Source organism: Equus przewalskii, chromosome 1, assembly GCF_037783145.1.
Source record: "Equus przewalskii isolate Varuska chromosome 1, EquPr2, whole genome shotgun sequence".
Classification (NCBI taxonomy): Eukaryota; Metazoa; Chordata; class Mammalia; order Perissodactyla; family Equidae; genus Equus; species Equus przewalskii.
This window is the reverse complement of record NC_091831.1, coordinates 125,415,045-125,437,832: the sequence shown is the minus strand read 5'-3', so window position 1 is coordinate 125,437,832 and position 22,788 is coordinate 125,415,045. Positions and strand designations below refer to the sequence as shown.

The 22,788-nt window shown below is 37.7% G+C and overlaps 1 protein-coding gene across 14 annotated transcripts in view; it reads left to right on the top strand.

Annotated features, from left to right (window-relative positions):
- Positions 1 to 22,788, top strand: part of MAP2K5 (mitogen-activated protein kinase kinase 5) — a 245,186-nt gene that overhangs the window by 49,770 nt on the left and 172,628 nt on the right. For all 14 annotated transcript variants that reach the window (XM_070622868.1, XM_070622885.1, XM_070622905.1 and 11 more), the window contains exons 7-8: positions 3,816 to 3,864; positions 10,789 to 10,853. In XM_070622868.1, coding sequence (XP_070478969.1) covers positions 3,816 to 3,864; positions 10,789 to 10,853 — 114 coding nt within the window. The remainder of the gene's footprint in view (positions 1 to 3,815; positions 3,865 to 10,788; positions 10,854 to 22,788) is intronic.

The window sequence follows — 22,788 nt, the reverse complement described above, 5'->3', positions numbered from 1 at the left end:
GAGGTAGACAGGAGCCAGATTGTGCAGGGGCTTGTGTTTGAATTTTCTTCTCAGTCTGTTGGGAAGCCATTAGATGGCTTTCAGCAGGAGAGTGCCACAGCCAGCTCTGTGTTTATAAGACTCTTTGCCTGTGGGGTGGAGAATGAGAAGGAGAAGCAGCCATCGAATCCTGCTCTCCTTAGATGTTGGGCTCCACGCTCCTTGCCAGAAGGTCATCTAGGTTCTACCTGAACATCCCTGTGACAGGAATGCACTTTATCGGCTAAGGCAGCCCCTTCCATTTTCACGTAGCTATACCTTAGAACATTGTTTTTCATGAGCTGAGATTTGTCTTCCTTTACTGCCCACTCGTGAAGATTTAGTTTAGCCCTCAGAACAAGGCTGTTCCCTCTTCTAGGTGGTAGCTCTTCCAATCGTCTTCCTTCCAAACACATCTTCTCCTAGATTTCCTGTCTCAGTAAGTTCTCCCACATTCACCCAGTTGCTCACTCCAGGTAACCTGCTTCCTGGGCCTCCTCAGCCCCGCATCCAGTCAGTCCCTACATTTGTAGGTTCTACCTTCTGAATCACTCTAGAGTCTGTCTACTTGTCAGCACCCGTGTTGTTGCCAAGGCAGTTCAGGCTCTCTAGATGACTGCTATAGCCTTCTAATAGTTCCCCCTCCAGTCTCACCCCGTTGCAATCCCTCCTCGGCACTGCAGCCAGAGTGATCTTGCTGACACGAGTTCTAAGCCCATCATTCCTCCCTTTACTGCTCTTCACAACCTTCAGGACAAAGTGTACCCTCCAAAGCAAGTGAGCAGTGGCCTCTTACATGTGAGTCCTCTGCCCACACCAGCCCTGGCCTGCCACTCTGCCCCTTCCTACCTGACATTCCAGCTTTGCTGATGAACGCATGGTGCCCTTGTTGGATCACGTTTCCTCTCACTCCTGGGCTCTCATGTCTGCTGCTGCCTCTTTCCTGCTTTCCTCCTCTTTTAACCCCTCCTTTGCCTTCAGTCTGGCTAATCTTGGTCATCTTTGAGGAACAAAACTATCATCTTCTGAAGACCATCCCTGATTATTATTACCAGCCTCCCAGTCTACACCAGGTACCCTTTCTATGAATTCCCATGGTCCCTGTGCTTGCTTTTACTGTAGCAGTTAGCTCATTGTGTTGTAGTCGCCCCTGTCCCCCAATAGATTCTGTGCCCTTTGAGGGCAAGGACTATAGCATATTCATTGTTGAATTCCCCATTCCCAACCTGATGCTTAGAACATAGGAGACAGTCAGTAATGCTTGAATGAATGAATGAACGAGCAAACAAATGTATATTCCCTTTAAGTCTGGTCTGTGAATTAAATTCTCGCAACTCACCCAGCTTTTCTGATATGATAGTATCTCTAGTTCCCTCACCCTTTTATTCTTCTTTGGATGTCTCAACGTCCCTCTTAAAGTGTTATACCCAGTTTGTAATTGTATCACATTTACATTTTAAAATGTTTTTAAGAGTGATTTTTTGGGTAGCTTAAGTCACTGTTGCCATGCAAATAAACTAAGTATTGAGTGAATTGGAGCACAAAGAAATTGCCAGGATATATACATATATTTTTTTACCAGACCAAATTGGTAGCCAGTTATTGGCATAATGAATGAAATCAGCTTTTTCCTCTTTTCCTCTCAAAGCATGAATTGGTCTTTGTCTTAGGTAGATGGCTGTTTATCAAACTGAGCTTTCTAATGCACACGGTGTTCCTAGGTCATAATTACTGAATTCGAGTCCCACTGCCAAGGCAAGGCCTTTCCTGAACATCTTAGCTTTCTTCTGTAAAATTAGGATGATTCAACTTTCCGTCTATCTACCTCTGGTGTTAGGAAGATTGATGAAGCTGTATTAAGGAATCATGTTTTGTTTCTTGGATGAAAGGTGTTTTGTAAATGCAATGAATCAAAATGTTATTATTTCAAGTTGTATGACATAATGGAATATCCATGGAGAAATGTTGCCTGGGCGTTATTTGGTTATTTCTGTTTTTAGAATAATTGCGACTGTTAAATTGGGTGTCGTCTGTGGGAATACAAGGATCTAAATGTTTCCCAGAAAAAACAAAGTGTGTGTATAAGAGAGAGAGACTGACTTTGAGCAAGGTCTGTACCTTAGTTTCCTTTATAAATTAGGAATAACTGTACCTAGCAGGGTTGTGGTTATTGTACAGATTAAATCGGGATAGTAAGTAATGGCATTTAGCACAGTGCCTGGCGCATGGCCATCTCTCAATAAATGGTAGCTGCTGCTATTATTTTTTTAACTGAACTGATTTTAGGCAGTTGTTTATTTTTTGTCATATGTTTCAGCTTTAGTCCCATTCTACAAAATTCTTAACTGCCACTTCAGAGCATGAATTCTTAGCCTTGGGAGGACATTATTAAAGTTTAGACCCCCTGGTTGAGGGCATTTAAATCTGGGGAAAGTAGGGACTAAGGCTTCAAAGTCTGCATTTGACCATAGCAGAAGTGTAAGAAGTATTTAGAAAGAAGAATAATTATAATTTGGAAGGGTGAGTTTGATCAAATTTAAGTCTGAGATTTTCTCAAATATAACTTATTAAAGGCACCAAATGAATGTGTGTGTGTGTGTGTGTGTTACCATCATATAATAACCAGAACAGCAACCACCATTTACTTTATACTCAGCATATGCCAAGTCGCTGGGCTAAGTTCAAGGGTGAGAAGGGAATGGAATAATTAGAGAGGTAAGGTATGATCTGTGTTGTCAGGGAGCTTCCAGTCTTGGGGGAGGGTTTAGTGGGAAGAAAGACATCTACACAGATAACTAACACAAGGGAGGAGAGTTAATTTGGTATATGGGTAGAGGGTTAGAGTAGATAAATTAAGAATAGAGTTACCAGGCTTTAAGTTTCCAATTAGAACATTAATGGGAAGAGGTACTATTTTATACGCCACTCTACTAACTGGGCAGATGCGTACAGGTACAACTCATTATAAAGCAAGGAGGACTTCAGAGCCTTGGACACTTTCCCTAAACTCATCCACATAAATGTTTACATAGTCATATGTGTCCGGAGAAGAACATTTTCATATTCCTTAAATAACTTTGGAAGCTGGTTCTCAAACCTGTAGGAAAGGAAAGGAAAGAGAAGGCAGCTGAAATTTATTTAACACCTGCTCTGTGCAAGATGCAATACTAGGCTTTTTTAATATTTAATTTTTGTTGGTGAGCCAATAAAGTTGATATTTTCCCCATTTTATAGAAAGAGAAAAATGAGGTTCAGAGAGAATAAGTAACTTGTTCCAGAGCACACAGCTAGTGAGTACCAGGATTTATTTCTGCTACACATTTGCTTCCCAGGAAGCTCAATTGTAACTGTTAGCTATAGCAAAAGATCAGGATTTAAACTATTTTATCTTTTGAAGTTCTGTAATCTTAGTTGGCTGTGTACATTCTGAGAGTGCATTGTAAGTACTTTGTATTTAGTAGATGACAGGCTACGTAAAACAGCCACTGAAAGGCTACCCAAAGGCAGCAGAATAGCCAAGAAAAGCTCACTGAATTAGTCTGTGCAATACTCCAGCTTCATTTTGACTGTAGGCTTCTTTATTGCTTTTGACTACTAATGGGGTTTCAGCCTCTTTATTATAAAATACCTGTGCCATTTGGCCAATTACTTTTGAAAAAAATTTATACAAGGAGAAGGATTAACGAGTGTTGTCCATGTCTACATCTAAAACAAAGGTATATTTTAGTCTGGAATTTTCAGTGATGTTCAAAGGTGTCGATGCTCATGCCATTGAAAATTATGTCTTTCCTTTTCAGCTTAAAGAAGTCTTCTGCTGAACTGAAAAAAATACTAGCCAATGGCCAGGTAGGTGTCATTGCACATTAAGATTTTTCAGATAGTAGTAACTTATTACTGTCCAGTTTTTGAATCCATAAACTTAATAAACAGATAAAGAGTCTGTGAATTTCTCCTTGTCATAAATGAATTACATGGCTTAATTTGATTGGCAGAACAATTTGCAACACGTTCTTCAAACTGTGCTAATGGGTTTCACTCCCAGCAGATTGAAGTACCATGCACACACCCTGCTGCCATCTCAGTTTAAGAAAAGTTAATCAGTTCTGAACAAATGTGTCACCCATGGGTTGTTGAAATGGCCCGGCATCCAGAGCTGACTGTTTCTTTCATTATCTTTGGGGAGAAAAACAAAAACTGTTACTTTCTCACCTTAGCTCCTTCTTTTGTCCTGAAACCAACACTGTCTTTTTAGGGGAACAGAGTAACAGCAGACCTTTGGCATTTAAAATCCTTGGCTTTAGGAGGCCTTGGTTTGCCTAGTCAACTGGCTATCGAAAGCTGAATGACCTATCCTAGCCAGTGAGGGACAAACAGGCCTGCAGGCCAGTTATTTCTCACTAATTTTGATTCAAGTAAATGGACACATCTGAAATAGTATAGTGCTTTTAAACATACACTGGTAAATTAAGCTACCTACAGGGTCCTCGATTCTTCAATAGCAACATAAATGTGTTTTAATGTTTGTTATAGAGGAAGCCCTTTGATAGCCTTGGAGGCAGGCGCCTGTCCATTGCGATCAAGCCTGCCTATTAGGCTCTATTGACTGAGACATCTGTGTCACTGCAAATAAAAGACTCTTATTGATTTTCTTAACTGCTGTTCACTTCCCCTCCATGTTTCGAAGGCTGAAATCTTAATTATCTCAGATGCTTATTCAGTGCCTTCACACGCTGACCTCTCCAAGCCTCATTGGCATTTCATGAATCAAGTGCTTGTAGTGGAGCATGTCAAGAAGACAAAGCTGGGTCCTCACACTTGTCCTTTAATATCACCTGTAACTTTGTGGCCTAATAGATGTGTGCACCTTAAAATGGTGACTGTATAGTAGTGCTTCTGGAAGCCTTGCTTATTTAGCGCACAGTCCCTTGAATACAGTTAGAAAAAGCAAGGCGATCTGGTTCTGACATCTGATCGTCCATCCAGAGTATATGAATTCTAGTCCTTAAATATTCTATGTACAGCTAAAGAGAATCTGGTGTTGTATGTAAAATTTTGATGGTCTCAAAATTTTAGGTAGTATTTACTTAATACTTTTAACTTTAAGCAGCCAAAGATTTGTTTAGATTGAAGTCCACATTTATGTCCCCCTAGTGCCCTGGATGTGTTCAGAACCAGTATGAAACAAAGCCTGACTAAAAGCAGAAATATTGAGCCAAGGATATTTATGTATCTTCAACATGCTTGCATTCTAGTTACTAATTGTAATTTATGTATGAGTCACTTGTGTTCTTCAGCTGGAAAATATATTTCAAAATTGACATAAATTCAGAAGCTTTAACTACATTTGTTCAACCTAGGCAATGGAAAATAGCCTGTCATAGATTCTTCTTTCAAAGATGAGAAACAGTTTATTTCCACTGCAAAAAACAAACATTCTGAAATGTTCCTAATGTTTTGATAACAAACCTAGTACTGTAAATATCTCAGTGGTCTCAGTTATGAGGTTCTCTGTGCTAGAAGATTGTCATGGCAATGATTTTTGACACTTAAAGACTGTTTATTGTTTTCCCTTGGGAAGGTGGTAACCCCACATTAAACAGTTTGGCATTTTATTTCTTTTAAGGATTAGCCTCTATTATATTTACTTTAAATTCACAAAAACAAACAAAACAAAAACCCCCCACCTTTGGAAGTCTTCAAAGTGCCTCCTTCCTCTACTAATTCCTCAATTCCTTGATGCTATAGGGTAACTAAAGAGTGAGCGAGATTGCATTGCAGTGAGGTAATGTGCACAGTTGTGGGCGTCAATAAATTTCTGGGCTGAACACTGACACCACTTGATATGGAAGATGTAAGTCACATTTAACGATACTTTAACACTTGAGCATAGTTTTTTATTTTAGTGGTTTATGCTCTCAAGCATTAATAATGATTTGCCTTTCCACTAGCCTCCACTTAGATTTAATAAGGAATTCATATTAATCATTAAAAGAAAGGGACATGATTCTTCAAGATAATCAAATATTGACAGGTTAGAAATAGCTTTCTGCCTGGGTTCATTGATATAGGTTATGTGATATAAATATTTATTTCTTTTCTGTCACTCAGAGTAAATGCCACCAATTGATTCAGCATTGATATAGTGTCAACAGTTCATAAGAAACATTTGACTGGCTTGTGTTTTCCGATTAGTCTCTGCTCTATAAAGTGGGATTTACTAAATCTCTCCAATTGTCTGCTCATAGAGTGTGACTGCTTTCTGAAACCATTATTGCTTCAATTTGTGAAGCAAAGGTCTAGGGATAGGACTACTTTCTGTCAGACCTTTACATATAAAATAAGGATTATTTGAGCATTTTCATTGTAATGATTTATAAGCGATAGGTACTGATTCTTCTTAACACAGGCAGACAATAAACAAAGAATACTTTCTTTGCTGATCTGTAATTGAATTCCATTTCATTTTTCCCATTAATTTCATAATATTGTATTAAAACAAGCACTTTTAAAAAAGTTTAACATTTAGTGGTTGGAATGGGGACGCTATTTTTCTGTTATTGCTTTAGGATGGAGGATTTTTTCTTTCAGCTTAGAACAAATTATAAGGTATTTTTGGCATGTTTTATTGAGAGCTACAAGTCAGTACTACTGATGTGTTTTCTGTATGTATTTTTTCCACTTCAGTTTTAGTGTGGTATCATCTGTTAAACATTGACCCTTGATTTGAAACTAATTATAAATGGCCGAATGGGACAATTTAAAGAATTTAAAAAGTGCACATTGGCTCCAAGGATGTACGATTTGGCCTTTGCGTCTCTAATGTTGTTTTTCCTCTTTCTATTTTTTAGATTTTGTAGGAGAGGGTGACAGTGTTTCCTATTCCTGATAAATCAAGTATAAATGTACTAAGAAGTAACAGATCTATAACTAATTCTGATTCTGCTGCACATTTGGTTGTTATTTTGAGAACTTCACATGCCTTTGGAAGAACTTTTTGTGTTTAGGGAATAAAAGGAAGAAGAAAAAATAGATATTCTACTGTAAAATTAGCTTTAACAACTATATTATCACCAGTATATAAAACTCTTAGATTCTTAAGGTTTATCTCAGATCCCACATGAAGACTAAAACTTAAATGAGACTGTGTACGTAAGTCTGAACCACATGACACCCGCCTCTGCCCACACAGACGCCTTTCCGTCCCGTGGGTTGTCATGTCTACATTTCTTTCACAGCCCCTTTTTTTCAGCTGGAGCAGAGCCCAGTGCCAGTCATTTCTCCCAGGTCATTTTCTGTCTTGGCAATTGACACGTAATTGTAATTCTGGGGCTTTTTCTTCCTCTTGCCTCACGTCTATTATTCTGGCTTTTGTTTGCTTTTAGGAAACTGAGTTATATTTAAAAATTATTTTGGTATCCTTATTGAATAAACACTTTATTTCACCTCTTTTCTATATAAAGAGCTATGTGATTTTAAAAACATTTCTCATCTTAAAAACAAATATTGTAGCTAATGAAATTGCTCTTAACTTGTGAGTCCCTTCAGTTGATTGTTTTCCTGCCTGTGGACCAGGGCCTCTGGACGGGAGGATGTCTCTCCACACGTACACGAGATCGACTGCTAAGACACAGCAGCAAGCGCAGTATACTGAGAGACTGCGTTCTGGCCTTGACTATTGTTATGGACTACCTATATCACCTAAGTGAATTGGGCTAAATGCTTAAAATGCTGTAAAATTCTGTGATTTTTATGATACCTGATCCCAACTATAACATTTAAATGTTTGTACTGTGTGGGCTTATAAATTGCCCTCTTGTGTCATAATGAGCACTGTTCCTGTCCTTCCTTTTGAAAAGTTTAACTAATATGCTTATCTAAACTAAAAAGGCAAAAATGTTATTAGCCATTTGTTGATCTCTTTAATGATTTTTACATAGTTAAGATCAATTAAAGTAACCCATTTTGATCAGAGATAATGAAATTATCAAAATATTGATAAAACAACTAAATTGATTACAAATTCATGAAGTTGGCTCTAATAGTTTTCCTTGTTAAGACTCTTTTTACATGAATAATGTTTGTATACCATATAAAAATTAGAAAATTCAAATAAGCAAAAAAGAACAAGAATCTGATATTTTTTAATATAAAAATCTATCAGTCAGTTTATAGGCCAGGCAAAGGTCTATAAAACTTTAAAACACAGAAACATTTTATCCACTTTTTTTTATCGATACTCTCTTTTTAAGTGAACTTGTTCTTCAGAACCATTTTTATCTTTATAAGACACTTAAAATCTTTCTCATTATCTGAGGGATTCCAAATTTCCATCCTCAAGTTTACTTACGCAGTGCTTAGTGCACACAGACACACACACACACACACACACTACACACACCATACAACATCTCCCAGCCCCCCTGGGTCTCTCAGCCTGTCCCCTGACTGTTTGGGATACATGCCACTCCTGGTTAGGGTGAAGTGCTGGGAATGCTGGGTGGGTGGCTGCTCCACTTCTCTTTTCAACCCAGTGGGTATTAGAGGTAAAAAGATTACGATGTTGGGATTAGAAAGGTTAAAGCTGCTCAGAGACATGCCGTACCTACCCCTTTGCCTTTTCTTCCTCCAATAGAATACCACAAAATCAGGCCCCCTCCAAGGTGCTAGGTCTATCTCAGGGTATTATTGCAATGTATGATATCAGTGTCTTAATGTGTGTATTTTTCTAAGAGGAAACTACTGATCTTTTTACCTGGAAGGCCGTGATCGAGTAGTGCAGGTGGAGGGGATGTGACTGCAGATGGTGGCCCCATCAGAGCCTGGGTCCTGTATGCCCCCTCCCTACATCCTGCTTACCTGTAATTCCCAGGGCCACTAATTCAGAATTTGTGGACTCAAGTGAGTGAAATTTCTCTCTCCTAGAAATTTGCTTCAAGCCATGATGAGGGTGCAGCTTGTTAGGCAAGTTAATGGCATGAATTAGGTTGTTAGAGTCATGTTTAGACTAGCTAGAGAAATGTTTTAGAGGAATTAGCCTGTTTGTACCCACAAATAGATAGCACTATTTGTGTCTATTTCCTTCATACCCATAGATCAAAGTAAACCCAATAGCATCTCTGCTAGTTTAGCATTTCAAGTTACTTTATGTGCCACTTTTCTTCATGCTGTTTTAAAGTTTATCATTTGTCCAGAATAATGCGGTTTTTTTCTTTTCTTCATGCCACACCTTTTATACAAATGAAAATGTGTTTGATGGTTTTTTTTCTATATTAGTAATATAAACGTAGCAAAGAACAGAATTTCGCTCAAATAGGAAAATAGTTGCCAATTTTTGACTTGTCTGTCATTTCTCTACTGACCCTAAATATAGTAATTAGCTGATTGTAAATTGCATCAATCAGGTTGTACTATAATTAAATTGGGTGCTGGATTGGCCTTTACACATTAATCTGTCAATATTCTTTTAGGGATTGGCAAAACGGCTTGGAAAGGAAGCTGTTTCTGTTACCTGTACTATACTCCTAATTATCACAGCTCTCTGAAGCTTCAACCTCAGAAATGTATAGAAGAAAAATATTTCCCTTGATAGATGAAGGCTTGCTTTATTCAATCGGTGGAAGTTTGGAGTAGAGCAAAATATTTAAAGCTTTATTATAATGGTCTGAAAGCAGACTATTTTTTTCCCAGGTGATATTGAATTAAAAACTCCATCCATTTTCTGCCCATGCAAGGCAGTGCAATTCCCTGGAAATTGATTGTTTTTTTCAGGGCTTAGTATGGCTTTTCCTAAGCTTTAGCTGTATGGAAAATAACGCCTTTATTGAATCCACTTAGTGAATAAAGTTGGCAGTTAATTTTTAAGCAACTGGACCAGTATGTAGAAAATTAGTGAATGCATCAAATATAATCTGAGTAGTCTTCAAGTCATTTGATAAATAATTATTTAGGGAGTTCTTAAAACTCTTAAAACATTATTTTGTGGGTGCTAAAATAATTCACAACTATTCACAATACAAATGAGACTAGTATTTGTGGTATAACAGTTTTATAGAACCTGGGAAAACGTGTATGCTGTTTTATATATTAAATTATGAAAATGACTTTATAAAAATCACATGCTTATGTTTTCCCTTTATGTATTATAATATTTGACTATATGTGCATTTTAAGGTACATTGATTTGGCACTTTTCCATCAGCATAATATAATTTCTACCCAGTTATTGATGTATACTAATTTATCATTTCCAAAGAAAAGCTATATCCACTCTAGGAAGATCATTAACATCATTCAGTTAGTTTGTTTAATGTTAATTGTAGGGTCACCTGAGGAGTTTTCGGGGGCTGATTTATTTACAGATCATGGTTAGATTACTGGGTGTGTGTCCGTGTGTCTTGTCTCTCCAAATTTGGCTTTGGTTATGTGCAGTGCTGTTTGGCTTTGGTTATGTGTAGTACTAGAGACTGTGTTCTTATCGGTATCTCTGACCTGACCCTTTTGAGCTATGTTATATCATTCCATTTTGACACCTTTTATCAAACTTTAATGAAATGACCCAGGCAAACAAATTGTCATTAAACTTTCCATCACTTTGTCCCTTGGTATCGTCTTTTATAAATTGGACAGCAAATGTTGTATTGATCTTCTCGTTCTTGCAGCTGAACTTGAAATGACCCAGACTGCTTGTTGTTTATGGCCCAGAGTTGCTTTTCCTTGACATTTCCATCCACAGCATGACACCCTTTTTGTTTTTCTTTCTTTCTTGTGGAGATGAATGAACAAGACATACGGTATCGAGACACTCTTGGTCATGGCAACGGAGGCACAGTCTACAAGTGAGTAGTCAATTTTGTTTAAACTTTCTATCCACTTTTGCCAAATGTGGGTATCGAACTTCTTTGTGGCAGAGATTTTTAAATGACCACAAACACTTAGATTTTATTTCTACTTTTGATTCCAAAATTCTGCAAGGCATCTATTTTCTCAGGAATTGCTTGGAAAAGTGCATTTATATTGCCTTTTTAATATTTTTGAGTCTGCATCTCTCCTGGGGGAGCAGTTAATAGTCCACCATTAGCAAGTGTACCTTTAACTGGCCTGAAGTTTAATGCATTTGTTTCCTTCGCCCTTTAACACCATTATTATTTTTTTAACTTGCCAGCACCCTATGCTAGTCCCCTGCCTGTTTACAGCTATGCCCACTGAAAGACAAACCTGATAAATACCATTGCTTTGCCCTGTGTCAACACTATAAGTTATTAAAAAGCCTTCATCCTGTTGTATTTCCTTCTCTCTTCACCCTACTCCCCTGAGAGAATGTCTACACATTGATGAATATGTTAAGTTATAAGATTCTCCCAAATTCCAGTTGCAGTGATCTTACCCTAAAGGAGTGTTCATTTTCACATTAAAAAATGCTAACCGTAAAAAATAGTTCTCTCGACAGGGAAGTCTTTCTCATGGAGTCATGCAAAGTTTAAACTACATAATGTAATATCTAGTACTTAATAGTCTGCAGTGGTGTATGAAAAATATTCCACTAGGAATTAAAAAATCTATACTCTGTAAGAAAGCCCTGAGGGAATAATAAAGCTTTTCCTCAGAGAGCTGTTTTCCATATATACGCTAACCCTGCATCACATTATGATTGTGTTTTTACCTTAGATATTTTAACATTGATATTAATATGTATTTTCAAAGTTGTAAAATAATTTATTTTCTAATTAGTTACTAATGTTCTTAGGATTTTAAGTTCTTACTAACCACATGAATACAGGTAAAAATTGCCCTGTTGCCCTATGACCATGAAGGGTCATATCCTAAAATCGCAGAGCATCCTCCACACACAGATGCAGCCTTGGCATAGAATTAGATTTCTCAGGGTTGGAACCTCCTTCAGGCTCATCTGATCAGTCCCCTACCCAGGGCAGAACCAGGGTGTGAGTCCTTTCTCCTGAATGTAGTCCTTTAAGAACTTGTGTTTACATATTTGGATTATTTCTTTCTACAGATGACTGATTATTGTGAATAGCTTGTCTGAAAGTTGAGTGCTTCCACTGCGCTAATTCAGAGAATTAAATAATAACGTATTTCTTGCACAGTCCTTGGGTCTTACCCTTAAAATGTTTGTGGTCTAATGTGTCTAATGACTTTGAGGCTGCTATTGTCATTCCCTAGGTCCTACCAACATTCCTTCCCATGCAGCCCCCAGGAGTGCATAAATAACATCTCTTCATCCTAGTCTTCTCCTCCTTACTCTTACCTAACTTGAATTTTTACCCTGTTCTTAAGGTTCTTGGGTTCAGGTACCCTTAGAAAGGAAAGAAAAAGGAGCATGTATACTCTGATTTGCTTCTCTTGAGTTCCCTGGAGGGAGCAGTTTTCAAAGCCTCAACCTTTCTTCCTCTTAATGCTTTTTTTTTTGGTGAGGCAGATTTGCCCTGAGCTAACATCTGTTGCCGATCTTCTTTTTTTTGGTTGAGGAAGATTGTCCCTGAGCCAACATCCATGTCAATCTTCCTCTATTTTGTATGTGGGACACCTCTACAGCATAGCTTCATGGGCAGTGTGTGGGTCCCCACGGGGTCTGGGCTGCCAAATTGGAGTGTGCAAACTTAACCACTATTACATCGGGCCAGCGCCCTCTCTTAATGCTTTTATGCAGATAGCCAGATATAATAAAATAGGAAAGATTTCTAGCAGCTCTTTGGATTCCTTTTATTGGCTTCAAATGGGATGCAAACATATTTCTTCAGACTCCTAACCTACTTCTTATTTGTGCCGTTTCACCAAATTTTTAACTTTCAAGCATATTTGTGTTTTTTGATTGAAGGCCTATTGTGAATTTACTGTCTTGGTTTATTCTAGAAGAAAGAAAACGTAAGACCACCAAACCCCAGCAGATAATTTTTATTAGAAATAATATCCTAGATGTTAAAATTCTAATCTTTTACCTTAAAACATGTTTATTTTAAAAAAAAGGAGGGAGAATACAGAGAAGTGGAAGTAACATGCCCATCCAGTAAGGAAAAATTACAGCATAAAATTATGTTAGTGTTGCTTTTTTAGTTATTATTTTATTTTTTTTTAAAGATTTTATTTTTTCCTTTTTCTCCCCAAAGCCCCCCGGTATATAGTTGTATATTCTTCATTGTGGGTCCTTCTAGTTGTGGTATGTGGGATGCTGCCTCAGCGTGGTTTGATGAGCAGTGCCATGTCCGTGCCCAGGATTCGAACCAACGAAACACTGGGCCGCCTGCAGCGGAGTGCACAAACTTAACCACTCGGCCACGGGGCCAGCCCCTAGTTATTATTTTTAATTGTGGTAAAATATACATAACATAAAATTTACCACCTCAGCCAATTTTTAGTCTGGAATTCAGTGGCATAAAGTACGTTCACGTCGTGGTGCAGCTATTGACACCCTCCATTTGCAGATCTCTTTTCATTTTGCAAATCTGAAACTCTGTACCCATTAAACTCCCCATTTGCCAAGTTAATGTTTTTAGCTAAGAAGCATGGCTTGGACTTCTACGACTGGAATATCCAAGGGAACATCCTCCTGCACATCCTTAGCACAAGTTCTTTAATTTGCTAGAATGCTGTGGTGACATTAGCAACTTATCCCAAGAGTTTGTTTAGCCACCATTGCCAATGCTGAATGTGTGTTTTGTAAGACTGATTATGTTTTTGCCAGTGGTTGTTATGGAGGGTGAGTGGCAGTATCATGATCATTTTAGTAGTCTATTTTATATAGTAGATTTCTTTAAAAAAGAAGAAATTTCATTTATCTTATTGCCTAGGTGATTCTTAAGGGCACAGAACATGAAGATACCGAATTGCTTAACCGCTTGTCATTGCCTTCATTTCTGCCTGGGCTTCAGTTTGTGTTGTTCTTATATCTGTGATTTTTAGTTCCTCACTAAGAAATGGTATGATCCTCAAGAAATGAAAATCCACTTTACTGAAGTCTCTATAAAACTAAGTGTTTGATGTGTTATGATTGACTTTCTCCTACACTAAGTTTACCTTAATGGTGTTGACTATAAAAATTGTGATTTTTCAAACAAAATGATTACATTACAGGCTATGCTACATAAACTAGATGAAGAAAATATTGGAAAATCCACTCATTGATAACAAAACTGCCTAATGGGCCTATTTAATTTTTTTCTTATAAAGTATAATAAAGCTAATAAATGCAAAACAAAAGTTTAATATTGCAGTCTTATCTGCTCTACTTGATGGGATGTTGTGAATTTCAAGGGATATATCATGTGTAACTGCAGTATATATTATTTAATGGTTGATCCCATTGTCATCCTTTAAGTTTAGATGTTCTGCCTGGTTATACAATATGAAATTCTGGGCCCAGACAGTTAAACCAAATGTAGGCTCTGTGTGTAACCCCCCGTTGAGCTATTCTCTGTATTGTGATAGTGACCTAGACAGGTAATTTTAAGTTGGTATTTCTTGGATTACAAATTTGGGTGAAAGGGATCACAAAGGAAATACCTTAGACTAAAGTATAGCCCAAGCCTAGGAAGAATAACAATTTAGGAAAAGGGAATGAATGCACTTTCATTATTGCTCCATTTCCCAAAGTGCTACAAGTTGCTCTAAAAAAATAAATTCAGGAAAGACACATGTTCTATTCCCTTCTGAGAGATTCACAGTTAATTTCAAAAACTTTGAGAAAGTAAAGAACAGCATGCGTTGTGGTTAAGTTTGGGGCTCAGAGTTTGAATCCTCCATCTGCCACTCACTAGCTGTATGATCTTTGGAAAGTTATATAATGTCTTCTGCCTCAGTTTCGCCTTTTGTAAAACAGGGATAATAATAATATCTATAAAGTTGTTGCGAGGTTAAATGACATGTTCCATAGAAAAATCCTTAGCACTGTGACTGACTGTTACTGAAAGTTGCCTAATGGAAATGGTAGTACTAATAATAGAAAAATCATTAAGCCCTGTGCTTCCTATGCTACTTGGCCATGGATTCTTCTTTTTTGAGGAACATTTATAAACATCTCACAGAATTAGAGTTGTGTGAATTAACTTTGAGAAATTCTGCATTATATTATGATACACAGTATACTTCTAGGTTCCCTTCTGTTCTCTAGTTGTCCCGTGAATATGATTTATTATTGTGTCTTACATATTAAGATCTTTTTTTTGAGTTTCAAAGTATTTTCTCTTTTATCATAATTTATTTTCAAATTGCTATAGGACAGCTGGTATACTGTTCAGCCCATTTTACCACTGGAAAAAGCTAGGGCTCACATTCATGTGGCCACATTCAGTGGCAAAGCCAGAACTCCACCCAGCGTCTCTTCTTTTCACTGTTTTCCCCCCAGGCAGTGTTGTTTCTCAAGGTCAAGCAGAGTCCTTTGTGTTTCCTTGTATTTTCTAGTGTACTCAGCACAGTTCTAAGCATAGAGAATGAGGCAAGTGGAGGTTTTTTTCAAGCAGGTTTTAGTAGGGTTAGTTGGGCCCTTTAATTGGACCTTCACCATAAGTAGGCAGTTTTAGAGCCTGTGTAGTTTAGAGGCTGCATAAATTGCTTTAGAACATTCACCTAGAAAAACAGAGATCTGTAAACTAAGGGCATATATTTGAATGATTAATTTTCTTTCAAATGTTAAAACTTTGAGTACTTAATATCCATTAACCCAACCTACTAGGTACTGTCCTCTTCTTGGATGGTATGTCACATTAAATGAACATAATTAAACATGCCCAGTTACTTTGGAAACATTCTGTGGTAATGAAGGCCAGTCACTCAGGTTGTTTGCTCCCTCGATTCATTGTTTAGTGGAGTCACTTAAGCTTTGGGTCCAGAAATGGAGTAATATTTAACTCTTAGGACATAAGTTGTGCTAAGTTAGTTAGCCAACAAGCACTTAAGGATCATCTTTTATATTATTTTTTTCCTTAATGCAGATTATTCAGGCTAAGACTCAAGTTGTCAGCTTTTGGGCCATGTATTCTAGTCTCTAGGTGTTTGAAAACAGTAGTGAATTTTCTACTTCCGGCTGCTTCCTACAGTACAGTTAAGGGTCTAATCTGGATTTGGGGTAGGATTTTCTCAGCGGCATGATGGGTAGCATATATGCTGCCTACATGGTGTTTTGAAGATTTGGTATATGGCATTATTTAAGAATTAATTTGGCCACAGCTAGAGGCAATAAGAAGAGGTGTTGGTCTCTTCTCCTTTCTGTTGTCTTACCTGTTTTATGGGATATTTGTTGGGCAGTAGCGTGATCATAGTCCTTGGAGATGGAACTGAGACCACGTGAACTATTAAGTTGTATTCTGCCCTTCTGATATGGCCAACTGTATGGGCCAACTAAAACATTACATTTGTGTTTTGGAGCTGGAGTTATGTCAACTCGTTATAGTTACATAATTTATTTCATGAAAATTAGAAGCTCTGGTGGTCAGTTATATAAAATGAGAAAATACATGAATTATCTAAGTGCTGTGTAGTAAACAAAATATTTCAAAACATGGGATCCCTGAGGGGAAAACGTAATAAAAAGAGTCCTTGATGAAAATATTGGGAATCACACAGTACCCGGAAAACTCTCTCATCCTCTTTCACCAGCCAATCCAAAGGTACGAAACGAAAACAGCATTAGGTCTGACCCCAGCTCTCCTGACTGCCTCAGTGATCCCACTACTTCATGTTTTTCCCATGAAGTGCATCTTGTAAATTAAGAGTAGTTTTTAAATGGGTTTGATATTGACCCAAGAGCTAGGGTGATTGTTTGATTTATTTTAACTTTAAATTTCCAATCAAATGAAGAGCCTTTTCCTTGCAGCCAAGATCATATTTTAAACAAGCAAACAAGACATCATCTTAATGTAAAATTAAATACTTGTATATGGCCGGATTGCATTATAGTATCATGTGACAAGCAAGGATATTAATATTTTCAGAAAATCAATAAGCATTTGTCAAATAAAATTAATTATGTATGTTTCCCTCTCTGCATCTCTCAGCATTCACCACTGTAGGTTTGTTTCATACAATAATGTGTATTGTATTGATTAGAATCTAAAGAATGAACCTGAGCTCGTGGTTCTCTACACCTTTCCCACCTTTGCTTCCTCCCTCCACGTTCCTATAACTTCACACATGCTCATATCCATTATGGCAATGATGGATTATTGGCATCCAGCCAACATGACAGGATGTCACAGGTTGCTGAGCACAGATTTTCAGACTCTGTTTCCACCCGAATTAACTATTATTGAAATAGTTTATTGAGACTGAAGTATTGATCATTTTCTGCTAACCTTGGCTTAAGGGAAGGAAGAGGAGGCAGTGGTGTTTTTGAAAGACACTAAATTTCATTTAAAAAAATCTCATTTATTTAGCCTTTTCTTCTTCCTATTTTATAGCCCCTATTGTTTTATTGCTTGGAAAAGGGTATCTTGGCTTTATTTTTATGACAGTATAATTATACTTCAGAAATGCACTTGATTACTATGGGTAACAAAATTGTTCTAGTATATTGGTTTGGCCAATATTGCTATACAAACAACTTTTCAGTCAATTGAGTCTGGTAAAAATCAATACATTATGGTAATATTTCAAGTAAGAATTTGCTGAATCTAACTATTTCAACACCATCTCCTTTCAGGGAAAAATAGCTCTGAAGTGGCAAGACTTCTTTGTGATATTTTAATAAAAATGCTTTCTTTATAAAGAAATTTAAAGTCCCCAGCAGAAGTGGTTATGAACAGATAAACATTAACACACTTCTGTTTTTATAGAGTGGAAGAGATCTAGTTTCCATTAGAAATCTATTCTCTGGCTTTCTTAGGAGGGTATAATATCCCGGTTTGACTTCATCTTGCAGTATGCCACTTTTGGATTCGTGTGTCTAGTTCTGGATACTGAGTGTACAGAGAAGTGCGGATAGTTTAGAGACCACACAGAGGAACATGGAGAGAATAATAAGGGGTCTGGGAATTGTGCCTGTCCAATCCTTCATTCATTTGTGGAACAGTCATGTTCTGAGCGTGTGCTTTGTGTTGGGGACAGCCCAGCTCTCATCAGACCTGTGTCCAGAGGGATGGAGAAGCTCTGTCCACAGGTAAGTACGGGATCTCACCATCTATGGCAAGTGTCTGTCTGTGTGGTACACAGGTCTCGGGGACAGAAGAAGGAGAGATGACTTTTAGCTCTTTCCTCAGCAAGAACCAGGAAAGGCCTCAGGGAGGAATGGTATTTGAGGTGAGAAGTGGTCAAGGAGTTGACTTTTATCTGAAGAAGAGAAAATTAAGGGGCTCTGAGATAGCTGTCTTAGAAAAAGTCTGAGGGGCATTCCTGTAGACAGAGGAACAGGTTTGCTTTGTGTTCTGAAGGCTAGCCTCAAATTGCTTGTCGTGAATGTCTCTGTGACAGCCTGCCTTTGTTAGAGTGGGAGATGTGTTCTTCCTGCTGTTCTTCCAAGTGGACTGTCCTCCCTGGAGGAGGGTCGTGTCCGGGTAGTCTGGCTGGGCATCCTCACAGGGCCCAGCCCTGCGCTTTACCTTTATTGTTTCAAGAATTAACCTGCAGAGGCAGATTCTTTTCCACCTAAGGATGGACACAAAGTGGTGTCCGTTTGTGTGCCTCTCTAGGAGATGTGAACTGTCCTTCCTTAGGCAGAACGACATGGCTGTTGTTCAGAACCGCTGAGGAAGGAACTCCCACTTAGACCTGGACATGAGATGACCACAGAGGTTACTCTCCAGTCTAAAGCTCCAGAACTAAATTCAGCATTCAGCCACCATAAAAATCTTATAGCAGGTATTGCTTGGTTTTATTCTTTTAAATTTTGTGTTATCATACATTCATTTATTCATTGAACAAATACCAACTGTCACTCTGTGCCAAGGACTGTTCTAAGCATGTGCGATCCAGTAGTGCACAAGACAGATGAGTTCTCTGTGTTCCTGGACTCACACCAGTGGAGCAGACGGACAGTAGTCGAGGAAATGAATACTGAAGTACAATGATGTAGACCTTGCAAGTGCTGTAAAGATTGTAAAATAGGTGCTCAGCAAGGCTTATCTGAGGAGCTGCTTTCTGAGCTGAGACCTGAGGGGACAGGAAGGAGCCAGCCATGGGAAAAGTAGGAGAAGAACCTTCAAGGCAGAAGAACCACTCTTGGCAAAACCCTAAGATGGATGTGAACGTGTTGTGGCTAGGCCAGTGTGGCTGGAGTAGTTAATGAGCTCAGGAGAGCAGAGAGAGGGGCAGGGGCCTCATCTGGATCTTTTAGACCTTGCTAAATCCTTGCTAAGAAGGCATAGTCAGTATGGTTACCCCCTTTTTACAGTGAGAAAGGTAAAGCTTGGAAGGGTTAGGTGGTATGCCCAAGATCAAATCAAGACTAGAACTCAGTGTCAAACATCGACCTGTACACCTTAAATGTATACAGTTTTTATTTGTCATTTGTGCCTTAGTAAAGCTGGGGGGCAAAAGACTAGAACTCAGGTCTTCTGATACCTAGATCAGCACTTGGGACTGCCTCTCAAGCCAGGGTTTTTCTGTTTGCCATACTCTCTCTTATGTTTCCTAATTTTCACCTGAATTGTTTTTTAATGTGAGATGTAAATTAATATATAATCTTGAAAGTGATGTGCCATCTCTAGTTAATTTTAGAGGTTTTTTAGTAGATGTTAAAACAACCATTCCTTGGCTGACAGAATTATTGCAACGTAACTTGTTATTTGGTCTATCCTTTGGGTCTTTTTACGTATCAAAAACTTAGAATTTAATAATTGAATCCCTAGATTAATTGCATGGTTATACTAGTGGAGTTGGTGCATTTCTTGATTTATAAGACACATTAATTTTTTTTTTTTTTTAGCTATTTTACAGTATCTGATGTGCTAGAAAATTGTAGTCTCTTGGTTGGCATATAGCACAAGCAAATATTTGTATACCATAGCATCTAGGGTATTTACTTAAATTGCTTTTTTGGGAAATAATTCACTGGAAAGTCCAAAAGGCATTTACTGTGTATAACTTTCTGCCACAGTTTTTTTCAGTACTCTGTTGTTTGGTACTTTGATATAAGAGACCATGTTTCTGTTAAATTGCTGCCTTACTGGAGTGAAATATGTTTAGGTTCTGATTTGTGCACTGATGCTGAATCGGAAGAACAGATTACTAAATTAGAGGGGGAATGGCAATAGAGACTTAGGCTGTGGATATTAATCATAAAATTTTTTTAAATATTAATTTGATTTTTAAATGTGAGATTGTATCATGTTATCCACTTGACTCTAAAATTTACATACTTTTCCTTGTTAGTATTACAAAAGAAGAAAAGAATGTACAGAATTATTGCTAAAAGCAGAATTCATGGTTTTTGTTTTGTCAGTCCAAATAATGAAATGAAAAATGTTCAGATAAAATTAGAACTTGCTTTAGGGCACAATCAATATAGCATTTTAACAAGCTTAGTATATTTGGAAAATATGTATTGTGTAAGGTTCTCAAACATACTGATTCTGATACAACTGCTAACTGTAGCAGCAAAGTCTAACAATATAGTCAATAAACATAAAGCTCTGATTAAACCATAATTAAGTTTTCAGAAAAGTTATCTAAAAACTATGAATAAAATCTATTTTCACATTGTCTCAACAACAAAATGCATAGCCAACAAAACTTTATAGTGATAGAGAAAACAATACATGGGATAAAATTACAGAATGAACTTTTACCGTAAACACACGTACTAAGTTAAGTTTCTGTACGTTATTTCTTTCTTGTTCCTTTTAACTTTTTTGAAGGTGATTCTTAGTGTTGCAGAATATAACCACTGGGATAGCTGACTGAAAGGGCAGATGGCAAGTTTCCCTGCTTCCCAGGAAGCCCAAGTAAAGTGTTCCAAGGCCATGCCTACGCATACCCAAACGTAAGAGGTGCTCAGAATCACAGTGGCTGCATTTCCGTTCCAAACTGGGCCACAGTCACATGCCCGGGGTTATCCCCCAGCAGCAGTGGAAGGAGCTGGGTAGAGTAGATGTCACCATCCTCATTTGACCTATGAGGAAACTGAAACAGAGAAATTAAGGAATTTCCTTGAGGATTCAAAACAAGACATGAGTAGGACCACTGAAACTCATGCTTTCTTATTTCTTAGTCCCTTCCCAGTGCCTGTCCTAGTAAATAATTACATTTTGGTTCTATAAGGAGCTAAGGCAAGCAGATTATGTGCAAGCCTAAGAATTTCTGCTGGCATTTTCTAGCAAATATACTACAGTTGTACTTTTTATTTTTATTTTTTTGCATCAGGCACACATATCCTACAGGTGACCCATATGAACAAACAGCTGTCTTCCTTCTTCCTTACTTCTCTGAAGCTTGTAATCTTTGAAGTAACTCATTAATCCAGTGTCAAAAACATTAATGCTGAACTCCAAACTTCAGTCACTTCAGCATTTGATTCTTCAGAAATGATATCTTTGGGTTTTTTCATTACCCGTGATTTTGTGAGTGTATTTGTGTGTGTTTAAATCATCTTTGAAATCTTGTTGGTGTTTTTGGCTGCTGATCTTTATAAGGAAGTTAGTTATCCGCCTTCCACACAAACCCCTCTTTCTCTCTCCTCCCGTTAATCTTACTTTAAAAATATATGTGACGTCATTAATTCCATCTCGTGAATATCCAGATTGGAGAATAGCACCTTCTCTTGCCTAATCTCAGATGACTCTAAAAACAGAATGTTGCATAATTTTTTAAGAGAATGTTCAAATACAGTTTATATATTTTTGGAAGTCACTAAAGACAGCTCAAAAACGACGTGGTGGAATTGTGTTTAGAATCCAAACACTTTCCTTCTGTTGTCCAAAACGTAGCCCCTCAACTTAGAGGCACAGTGCCGTGTGCAGGAAAGTCACTCAAATGCCTTCTTGCTTTGGGGTTTAAAGACGACTGTCCCCGGATGGCGGGAGGTATCTTGGTAGTTTAACTGTTGTTCAGTTTTCTGTTAAGGAAATAGTCCCTCTTGGTTTGTTTTGACCCTAGTCATGATACACCTTTTTCATGAAGTCTGTTATGCACAAAAGTGCACAAAATGAAGATAAAGTGCCTCTCTCTCATCTGACAAAAGCCGTTCCTTCGCAGAATGGTAGCTGCAGTGAAAGTAAATAAATGAATGGACAGCAATCACAGCCTAGTTGATGAAACTGTTCAATTAAAGCACAGGCATTTACATGGTGTAATTTCCCTAAATTGCCAATGAGCCCCTTTAGACACAACCAGTGTTCAAATTGATTTCAGCATTGATTTTGGCTGAAGCTGATAAATTTCTGCTTGTTAGTTAAAGTAATTTTGCAAAGACTTTGTACTGCAGTATTGAAGTGTTCATTTAGCTGATGGTTAAAAGAGGAGTTATTTACAGAGGCCTCTACTGTTGTTCTGAGATGGGACAATTCCCCAATCATCTTTTACTTTTAATTTTTTAGGCTTCAGTATACCAATCAATAGGTGATTGAAACTGATTAAAACTTATCCAACCAGCTGCCTATGGCAGTTTAATTAGAGGCTGGATGATTCTTAAATTAAAGTTGTCTTATTTTCATTGCATAGCTGTCTTCCAGCAGAGTAAGGGACTAACAGTGCTGAAAACTTAGTTTGGCATTGTTAAGTATCTTGCAAGTGTTAAACCACTCAATAGCTATTCCTAAGGCAACTCAAACATGTCTTCAGAGGCTTTTGCCTTTATAGAGATTAGACATAATAATATACTTACCTTCTAGC